Source organism: Prosopis cineraria, unplaced genomic scaffold (assembly GCF_029017545.1).
Source record: "Prosopis cineraria cultivar Desert tree isolate PC_DT_omini unplaced genomic scaffold, ASM2901754v1 PC13, whole genome shotgun sequence".
NCBI lineage: Eukaryota > Viridiplantae > Streptophyta > Magnoliopsida > Fabales > Fabaceae > Prosopis > Prosopis cineraria.
The window spans coordinates 35,143,011-35,154,213 of NW_026555344.1; the positions used below are offsets into that span (position 1 = coordinate 35,143,011).

Sequence of the window (11,203 nt, forward strand, 5' to 3'; positions counted from 1 at the left end):
ATTATTTAACATTTTTTTTAAAATAATCATATATATTATAATTGTCCCCTACTTATTGTCAAATGGTATTAAAAATATTTCCTTCCATATAAGTCAATAATTTATGATATTATTTATATATAAAAATATATAATAATTAATCAGAAATTTAAAAAAATTAAATAAATAAGTATATTCTTTTTTAAAAATTATGTTGGAGTTTTGAACTTAGTGAATTCATAATTGAACTTAAATTAAAACATTCACCAAAAAAGAACCTAATTTTTAAAGGGTTCAAAATTTTGTGACTAGAAAAAATAAAATAATAAAATATCTACTATTTATTTGTAATTTTTTTCAAGTTTAAGGGGTGCATATGTCCCATCAAGTATATGTGACTCCGTGACTGATCTTAGTGATGGCCGGAAGAAGATAGCCAGCATTATAGTGGAAGCCGATGATCCAATCTGCTTGGTTGCTCCATATGACACCTCCACACTTGGATGCATCTTCAAGACACAAACCGTGGGCATCAAGTCTCACTTCATTTACATCAAGCCTAGACCAAGATTACTTGAGCCCCTCTTCTTGGCTTGGATAACGTGAGTGAAGATTGTAATAAACATTGGTTAGAATGAACATTCTACACGATTGACATATTTTCTCCCAAACCATCATCTTCCTCGTTCGAAAAAGCTTTCTTGCATCTTGTACACTGGATATCCAGCAAGCTTACCTCCTACTTGAGTATAGTTTCGTTGAAATTACAATAATTTTTTTTTTTAAATGCAGAGGTGAGGGTAGGCACTAACACCTTTGTAATGATGGAACCGCGAAATTTTATTTATAAGAGAGGTCATCAGGTTACAAAATCGTTAGTCATATAGCCTCTCAAAACAGCTATTGAACATATTGTTTCATAAAATCTCATTAAATTTTAATGTGCCGGTTGCTACCACCTTGTAGCCAGAGGCAATTTGGGAGGACCCCCGTTCCATGACATTATTGTTGAGATCAAGGAACTGCTACTTAACAACTATGAAAGTGTTTTCTAGAAAGGAAAAAGTAAATACAATCACACCTTTCGTTTTAAATTATAAAATATTTTTAAATAAAATTATACAAATTAATAAAATTTATTAAATATATTTTATAATTATTTTTTAAAATAAAAATACAAACTTTAAAAATATTTTTCATTTAATACTCCATTTATAAAAAAAATATAATGAGAAAAATAATATCAGAATGACATCGTTAATAAAATTTTATTTTTATCAAAATGTTTTCTATTTTATTAGGACGCTAATCTCATTTAAAAATACCTTATAATTTAAAATGTAAAAAAGACACTTTTTTTTTAAAAAAAATTGATGGGTAGATGCGTCTACTTAATCAAATTAAGGCTCACCACTAATAAAGAATGATGGACACAATAATATCCAATTTAAATGACATATCGTAAAACGATCCCCATGAATATATATAGAGAGAGAGAGAGAGAGAGAGAGAGAGAGGTCATCATTGAAATTGAAGGTTAAGGTCTCTCAGTACAATTTTTTTTTTTTTTTAAAGAGATCGAGTCCCTTTCACGGTTACTACAACGGACCGAAAGCAGTCCTCAATGCTACAATTCAAAAGCCCATGTTCCATTTAGGTGTTGATTATCTAACAGTAAGATCAGGAACGCCAAAAAATGTAATGAAAACTTCATTCACAGAAACAAAATTAAATTTCCATAATTACTAGCTACCCCACTTCTCTTCCTCTTTGAATTTCTAATGAACGAACTCAAACCCCTTGTCAAAGCCGATGATGACGTTACAGCAGCATTCAGGATCCCCAACACCTACATTGGAACTATAATTAAGGACAAAGTTTAACAATTTAGATCAAAAATCTAAATGCATTTCCTTTGTTCATGTTTCCATATTATTAATGTCTGAGATTAAAAGTACTACCTCATTCACACCAATGCAAATGTCCTTCACTTCCAAGTCATCTGCAAAAACTTGGGATTCATGTAGAACTGACAAGGCAGCCAGAGATGAAAATGGTTGTACCCACAAATTATCTGATACCATGTACATTGTTTCCTGCTTCATGTAACCAAGATACTCAGATGGCCTCTTTGAATGATTTATTGGAACAGGTAACATCAGACGTTTGATTTCTCGGCCAATACAAGGATCGATGAACGTCCTCAATGCATTAGAAAATGACGTTGCCCCAGAATATGGATCATTATCTTTAATGGTTTCACGCAAATCAATCACACTCTTGTACAAGTTATCGATGCAGACAAAACCAGTGTTGCCTTGGGCAAGGCGTTCCACTGCACCTAGTGGTATTAACAGAAAACTATAGAGCTGATTAACGAACTTATGATCTGCTTCAGCAAACACTATTTTGCTCTTTGATTTTGATATTATCACTTTCAACTTTAGCTCCATCTTCTTACCCTCTCTGTCTTGCATCTCACTTACGTTGATCTTTAATTGTGGTTGGGCTTGAATACAGTTCTTTATGTGCGGTTCTTTGCGCAAGAATAAATCTGTCAATGGTGTCTCTGAATATAACGATAACTTGAGGAGATCCAATGCCTTCACAAACGAAGCATATATAAAGATTGAGAGTTAAAATAATAAAAATTTCAAATTTAACCAATCGCATTTCATATAAGGGTTGAGCATCTGAGAATGTAGACAAATGCGACTTAAATGAGAGAATAAAAGTAAAGTTTAAGAAAGCAAAGAAACAACACTCGATAATAACTTCAAGAAAGAACACTTAATAACTTCAGAAAGAAGTGTCAAGAAGATCATCCGGAGGGAAAGGAAATGGAAAGTCATTAAAGAACACTCAATAACACCACAGAAAGAAGAAAAGATTAGGAAAAGAAAATGACAGTGATATTTTTGCAAGATTAGTTACCTCTTTCTTGGTAATATCCGCAGTAAGTCTCACGGGAACATGTTCAGTTCCGAAATTCCTTAGTATTTCCAACGTTGTATTCACATCACAACGCACCACTTTTAGATCATCATAGACAATATAATGTAAAGAGTTAAATTGCACATCATCACCCCAAGCTTCCGCTGGTTCTAGATCCAACAAGTCGTCTTTACCCTCATCATAATTAAGAAAAGACTTGGAGTCCAGATTTTCTGCACTGCAATGTAGTGAGCCGATGCAGCCAAACTTGCAAGGTTGTACAGAGGACTTTTTCCGAACAAGTGTAGATATAGTTCCCAAGGGCATTGTAAAGAAGCTTAAAAGAATATCAAGAAAGCCATTCCCTGCCTCAGCATACAGTACCTTATTCGTTGTCTTGTCCACCACAAGAGTCAACGAAATCTGCTCCATTGCTTCGTATGCAGCCATAATCATGAACAGCTAAACCAAGTATCATTAGATGTTAGATCATCTTTCATAATACTAGTTTCATGTGCTCACACACACACACACACACACAATATGCTAAATATTGGGAGAAGAACCTGTAAGGTCGACGATGCTAAATGAAAAGATCAATACTAGTTTCCAAGGCTTCTAGGTTTTCGTTGCAATGGAAAAGCAAAGCATTTGGGAAGTGTGAAATGTGCGTTGGTGAGGCCATATATAACGGCAATTTTATAGGTAGAACGCAAAACTTAAAACTCCTCCAACTGACTACGGAAACAATTTTCTGTTGTTCACTTAGATTCAAATTCAATCTTTATATTGATTAGGGGGAAATCAAGATATTCTTAGTCATCTTATGTCATTTAAGACAATATAAAGGTCTTAACAGAATTTTTCTACTAAAATAATAGTTCTTTGTGTATGTGATGGATATTTATTAATTATTCTACTTACGAAAAACAGAGAGATTTCGGGGGCTCTGTCTTTGGGAGAAAATGAGGTCATTTATTAAGGACTGCTATAGGCTTCACCTCTTATGTATGGAATATGGACACCAGTCTAATAGTACAAAACACAGCTTTACCATACACAAAAGGCATTTAACAAACGAGATGCACAATATATACAGACAAGATAAATATTGATAGCATAGAAAAATAAGGCGGGAAAGAGATATGAACCATATTAGCCAAGCGCCCATATTTAATATGTCCAAAATAAACTTCTTTTGTGAGATTAAGCTTGAAAAGCTCATCAACAGAAAATCATACACAAGATGTGTGTGCATTAAATAATGCAGGATGGATATCGTCTCTGAGTTTCGAAATGAAAATTGTTCATAGCGATTATAAATATTAAAAATTTAGTAAAAAAAAATATTAATATCTAACGTGCCTGAGATTCCGAAAATGATACTGGATTTGGAAGCCTATAGATTCAAAATGTTCCTCTGTTTCCCCCAATGATTTCCATTTGCAAATGAAGCCTCCAGAGCTTCCAGATTTGCTGATGGATGCAGCCTCACAATCGCAAAACGTGGTAACAGCTAGGGGAAAGAGGCGATGAAGAGTCCACCGGATAGCATGAAAACGACACAGCTTCAGCCAAGAGCTCTGTGTTTGGATGCGCAGGTCTTCGCGCGCGTACTGTATTTGAATGGCCATTTTAGGTTTTTCTGGCTTTTATACTGAGAGAGCGAGAGAGATGGTGGTACAAATTAATAGGATTCGTTAGATTAATCTGATGCTATGTAATTCCACACGTGTTTTAAAAACAATCGGGAACGCTTTTCTTCTACGAAACAAAATTGGGAGGAAAAATTACCAATAGATAAAAAATTTAAATACCAAATTACCAATAGATATTCCAAATTTAATTTATTACTAATTATCAATTACTAATAGGCTTAAAAAAATTTTAATAATCTGTTTGAATTTTAGTTGGATATAATTAATTATAAAAATAATTTATTAATATAATTAATTTTAATTTTAATTGATTATATTATAACGTAATTTGTTTGGATACTGTTTTTTTAAAATTAATTTTAAAAAAATTAAATATATTTGAATAATTTAATTAAAATTAATTTTAGCTGTGCAAATTATAATAAAAGATATTGCTTTTGAAAATTAAATTATTGATAAATTTGTATCTAATATTATTAAATTTATTAAATTTTATTTAAGAAGAAAAATATATTATTTAAATTATATATCTAATTAATTATAAAATTTTAAATTATATTAATATTGTAACAGTAGATTTATATCAAAAATCAATTTTTGATCCTGAGAAGAAGCTGCCTCTGAAAGATTATATCAAAAATTGATTTTTTTAGCTAGTAATCGATTACTTAATGTTATTGCTGTTTGGATAACTTTTCCTAAAAAAATTAATTTTAGTTCAGAAAATTAATTTTATGGTAAGTAGTTTGGAAAATGTGTGAAATAACCCCAACGCTTATGACTTTTGATCAATTACTGGTCAATTAATAGCTGACATTGACTCACTCGCACTAATTCAATCAAATATATTTTATTTTAATATTTTTTTAATTCAAATATTAAAAATTTAAAATTTACGAGTCAAGTTACTTCATTTGAAAGTTCAATTTAACAATTTAACATTTACGAAATCAAACTTTCATGTTAAAATAATATATTGAGTTTTATAATAATTAAAGTATAAAGGGAATTTAAAATTACAAAAAAATATAATAAAATAAATTCATAATTTTTGTGGATTTAAATAGTTGACTTATCTTAAATCCAAATTCAAATTCCCTACATTCAATCAAATACAACATCAAATTACAATGAAAAGGAAACATATATATGTAAAAAGTAGTTAACAATGCTTCTACCAGCCACGAAGCAAAACATGCATGTACAGGAAGGAGTTTTGAGACTTAAGACGAGATTATTCATGAAGCCTAAGTTGTCTTTTTTTTTTTTTTATCAATTGAACTTCTTGTTTCATTTATTTTATTATAAATAGTAAAAAAATTGTAATAAATTTATCAAAAGAGCACCACATTGCAATTAAATCTTGAGAGAGAGATGGGGGGATGGATTAAGGTGCAAAAATTAAAGCAATGATGAAGTTCAGACATCAGAAGGTTGGGTCCAGAGCCATTAATTAGAGCTGAACCCGTAGGGCCAATCATTTTATGCCCGAAAAATTGAGGGCTGGGCTGCTGCTTTGATCTTTAAAAAGGTAAATGACCCTTTTAAGCCTGAAAATAATAGGGTCGATCCTTTTAAGCCCTAATATATATATATGTGTGTGTTTTAAAAACAACATAAAAAATAAACAAAAAGAATATACCACATCACTCGAGCTTAGCACTCACTTTCTAATTCAGATAGTAGACACGCACATTATTATTTGCTTACTTTAAATATTTTTGCATTCTTTAAATACCTTAAAATTATGATTTTGGTTTATTATTTATTACAAATAATGAGGATGAAAAAGAAAGATATGAAAAGCTTAACATATTTTGCCATAGATGAGGATCCATAAAGAGAAGGATCAAATCATATTGATGTTGATGATGATAAAATCATCAAAGTTTAGCTGATAATACTACCAACGTGTAATTGATGTTGGAGTTGATTTTGGAATAGTATTTTTTTATCAAATTTAAAATTTTTGTTGTGTGAATTGATTTTATTTTATTTTTTTAGACTTAATATGATGTATAATAACTTTGTTAAGATTTTAAATATATTTTTTTAATTTTTAAATTGAAAAATTTTAAAAATAATTAGGGGCCAGGCCCTGAGGGCTAGGGTCGGGCTGTTAGAAATAGAACCCTAAAATATAATTGAAATTAAAAGGGTCAGTTTATTTAGGCCTTGGCCCTTGAAGAGCCGGCCCTAATTGACACCCTTAGTTGGGTCAATGAGGAACATCGGTGAGGTGTTGAGCACCAGTCATGAGAGATTTCAAAGGATTTAGATCCCTGATACACTAATCCAATTTGCTTAATTAAATAACTAATTAATGCAACTCACGTTGTTGATCTTTGTTTTTTTTTTTTTTAACCAGAATTCACGTTATCGATAACTTTATAAAATTATACCAATATTAACATAGATTCCATCACTGCAACCATTCTTAGGCGCTTAATTTCATGCTGAAAGCCAAATTTTGGGTATGTAAGTTGCTTGAAGCAATTGACCAAAAAATTAAAATTGCTTGAAGCAAACTGCTTGGCGCATTTGTGTAATAGAAAAATTCAAATTGTTAATGCTTGCAGTACAAATTCTAATGTATTTTATATTATTTCGTTTTTTTTATTTATAAACTTATTTTCATGATTTTTTATAGCACAAGGAATAATAGGTTCCATTGACAGCATAAATTATTTCCTTTGAGATATCGAGGTCAAAAGATAGACTTGTTTCAATTAAATTGTTACATATTCAAAAAGTTAAAATTTGAACACCAATCATTTGATTAAGTGATGAGAAACTTTGTTACTCATGCCAACTTAAATTAGTTCATTTTTATAAGTTTTAGTATTAAGAAATTTGCAAAACTTAATAAAATATTTATGATCATTTTCAAAAAGGCCCCATCTTTTTAATATTTTGAACCATAAATTCATTTATATTTTTTCTAAACTCAAATCCAAAATTTTCAATTGTTTAGCTCAAATCCCAATAATGTAATAAATATATATAATTGATTTTTTAATTATTAAATTATTTTTAAAATTATTAATTTTTTTAAAAATTACCCTACTAATCCAGGATTTGACTCTGCCACTAATTAATACATGATGTGTAAGGATTTAAATTTGAACAATACATAATTGAGAAAAAGTATAAGATGAGTGATAAATGTCATGATTCAGCAAAATTTATCATTTGTCTCCTCTGAGAGACTTATGAGTATTTTTTATAAGCACAAGCAGTAAATTTTATCGATAACAAATATTATCTTCTTCAAGGTATTGAGAATAGAAGGTAAACTCTCTCGACTGAGTTTTCTATCTACATAAAAGTTGAGAATTATAAATTACAAACCATTAATCATCACATAACCGAAAAACATAGCAATTATTTTTTTTGACTAATACAATACAATTATCTTGACAAAACCGGCTCCTAAATATAACACAATTACTCAGGTAAGACGGCAGTTATGTATTATATAGTAATGTCGTATACATGCATTACAAGTTTTCTCATCGTCATCCTCCTAGCCCTTTCTTTATTATCGTTGTTGTGCCAGCCTTTTGTCTTAAGCCATATCTCTCTCTCTCTCTCTCTCTCTACTCACACACACACACATATAGCCCGCCATCATCTTCCCAAAACATCAAATAATCCAAGACACGACGAGAGAAACCATAATGGATCTCTTCTCTTTCCCAACACTAACAGCAATTTCAATCCTCTTCTTGTCACTACTTGTATGGATCAGGTCTCAGAAAAAAATCACCAAATCACAGAGCCAAAGGCATGGTAGCACCAGAACCTTCAGGGGCCTTACCCCTATTAGGCCATCTTCATCTTCTTGGAGCTCAAGTTCCTCTCGCCCACACCTTAGCTTCTTTCGCAGACAAGTACGGTCCCATCTTCACCATCCGACTCGGGGCCTTCCCTGCCCTCGTTGTTAGCAGCCAAGACGCCATTAAAGACTGCTTCACCACCAACGACAAAACCCTAGCTGCTCGTCCGAAATCAAGCCATGGCGTCCATCTCGGATACAACTACGCCGGGTTCGGGTCTGCGCCGGACGGCCCGTACTGGCGCAAATTGAAGAAGCTGGTCATGCTTGAGCTCTTATCAGCCCGCAGACTAGGAGAGTTGAGGCACGTGTATGAGTGTGAGATCGAAGTATTTATCGGCCATCTTTACTCGTATCTCGGAGATGTTCATGAAGGTAGAGTTGTGATGAACCAGTGGTTGGAGCGATTGACTCTGAATATAATAACGAGGATGATTGCCGGGAAGAGATACTTTGGGGATTTGCAGGATGTGGATAATGAAGGGGCACGTAGGGTTGTGAAACTGTTAAAGGACTGCTTGCATATTTCTGGTGAGTTTGTTCCTTCGGATTTGATTCCATTTCTGGGATGGTTTGGTGGTGAAGGGAAAGTTCTGAGATCGATGAAGAGGATTGCGAATGATTTGGATTCTCTTCTGTCAAGTTGGGTTGAGAGCATCGTGAGAATCCTAAAGAGTCCACAGAGAAGCAGGATTTCATTGACTTCATGCTCTCTGTAATTGAAGACGACGACCCTACCTCCGGCTATACGCGCGACACTATCATCAAAGCAAATCTCTTGGTAAGCATAAAATTCTTGTTTGACTTTTTAAGTAAATTATCATAAGTTGAAAGCATATTGGCATAACACACATGTTTTTTTTTTTTTTTAGCATGTATTAAAACTCAACCCGAGTTAGCCGGCCTCTAACAGGTTCAATAAAGAGTTTTCGTTAGATCAATCAGGTTGGATTTACTTTTTTTTCCCCCCTCTCTTGAGCCTGAAGTGACATCATTTCAAGTTAAAAAAATAGACTAAAATACTTTGACCTTTCCCTTATTTTATTTCAATTACAATTACGTTGACCTTTCTTTTTATTTTTGAAATCTATACAAATCTCCCATGACATGAATAGATACAAAATACAAACATCTCTTTTATTTTTAAGATTTCGTTTACGTCCACCTAATCGTTAATCGAACATTAAGTTATATATATTAGACCAAAATACCCTATTTGAATATAAATGTATCTAAAAATTACTCATATTATCAAAAACAATTAATTTTTTTTATTTATATTTTAAATTTTTTGTTTTGTGAACGTATTTATTAAAAACATTATGAAAAAACTTAATCGAATGAAGGATTTTTTTTGGCTTGAAATACAATAATATTTAATATAATAAATTTATTAATATAATTTATATTTATTTTTTTAAAAAATCATTATTTTTTACACAAAAGTTTTAAGTTATTTATTTAAATATTGACATACTTAATTATTCAAAGTTTCTAAAATCAGAAGAGAGAATATACAATTAAATTATAAATACAAATATTAATTTTAAATTTTCAAGATAATTACAAATAAAAAATGAAGTATTTTAGAATCTTTATTGGAATATTTCTAATTTTGTTAACAATTAAACTAAAGTTGTAGGTTTTGAAAATAAAAGCAGGTCTCCATAATTTTAGCAAAATGAAAGAGAGGTCAGTGTAATAACAGTCTATCAAATTCATGCTTTAGTAACTCTATTTTGTTAGATTATATGTTATTTATATTTCATTTACTAGTAAAGAAACGTCCTTTTTTATTTATATATTATTCTTTTTCACGGTTATATATGAACATTAGTATAGTTTAATTATATTATATTATCGTAATTGTGACTAGGTTGATCCTAATATAACCATACACAGTTGGACCACTAACTCTTGAAACACTGACTTGATTGGTTAAATGACTAATCATTTTCATTATCTTTATTTTTTTTATCATATTTGATTCATTTATAATTTTTTTATTTTTAAAATTTATTAATTTATTCAAATGACTCTCACATCATTAGATTCTTTTCATGTTTGTAGAATCTGATCTTAGCAGGAGCGGACTCAACCTCCCTCGGCATGATATGGACCCTAGCCTTATTATTGAACAACAAACACGTTCTAAAGCGTGCCCAAGAGGAGATCGATCATCACGTAGGCAAGCAAAGATGGGTCCAAACTTCAGATATCAAAAACCTAATTTACCTTCAAGCCATTCTCAAAGAAGCCTTAAGATTATACCCACCAGGTCCTCTTTTAATACCCCATGAAGCAACACAAGACTGTTATATCTCTGGCTATTACGTCCCAAAAGGCACCAGAGTTTTTGCCAACGTGTGGAAACTCCATAGAGACCCATCCATTTGGTCACAGCCTGAGAAGTTCATGCCTGAGAGGTTTATTACAGAAAATAATGGAGATGTTGATCATGAAGGTCGCCATTTTCAGTACCTCCCTTTTGGGTCCGGAAGAAGGGCATGTCCTGGTTCTAGTTTTGCCATGCAAGTGAGTTTGCTGAGTCTGGCTCGTTTGCTTCAAGGGTTTGAGTTGAAGGCCGTAGGCGATGAACCAGTGGACATGAAAGAAGGCTCCAGCTTTACTTTGCCTAAGGAGACTCCATTGGAAGTTCTCCTCACTCCACGACTTTTGTCTCATCAATATCACTCATTATTGTCCTCAAATTCTTAACTACGACACCATTTGCATTCAATAACTGTTGTAAACAATAACATATATATACATACATTTTATGGAGTGATTAAAA

The 11,203-nt window shown here is 31.8% G+C and overlaps 2 protein-coding genes across 3 annotated transcripts; one reads left to right on the top strand and one right to left on the bottom strand.

Annotated features, from left to right (window-relative positions):
• Positions 1-1,497: 1,497 nt before the first annotated feature.
• LOC129290353 (uncharacterized) lies at positions 1,498-4,492 on the bottom strand. 2 transcript variants are annotated; one of them, XM_054927100.1, is made up of 4 exons: positions 4,279-4,492; positions 2,914-3,375; positions 1,941-2,582; positions 1,498-1,828 (listed from the first exon to the last, which is right to left on the bottom strand). In XM_054927100.1, the coding sequence occupies exons 2-4, from the start codon at positions 3,367-3,369 to the stop codon at positions 1,694-1,696; spliced, it is 1,233 nt and encodes a 410-aa protein (XP_054783075.1). In that variant the 5' UTR covers positions 3,370-3,375; positions 4,279-4,492; the 3' UTR covers positions 1,498-1,693. The 2 variants fall into 2 exon arrangements, with proteins under 2 accessions (XP_054783075.1, XP_054783076.1); XM_054927101.1 differs by lacking the exon at positions 4,279-4,492 and adding an exon at positions 3,480-3,561.
• Positions 4,493-8,111: 3,619 nt separating this feature from the next.
• LOC129290352 (cytochrome P450 CYP82J17-like) lies at positions 8,112-11,203 on the top strand. Its single transcript, XM_054927099.1, is given in 3 exon segments — positions 8,112-9,063; positions 9,066-9,190; positions 10,480-11,203. Coding segments are annotated over 3 exon segments (1,476 nt in total). The 5' UTR covers positions 8,112-8,360; the 3' UTR covers positions 11,128-11,203.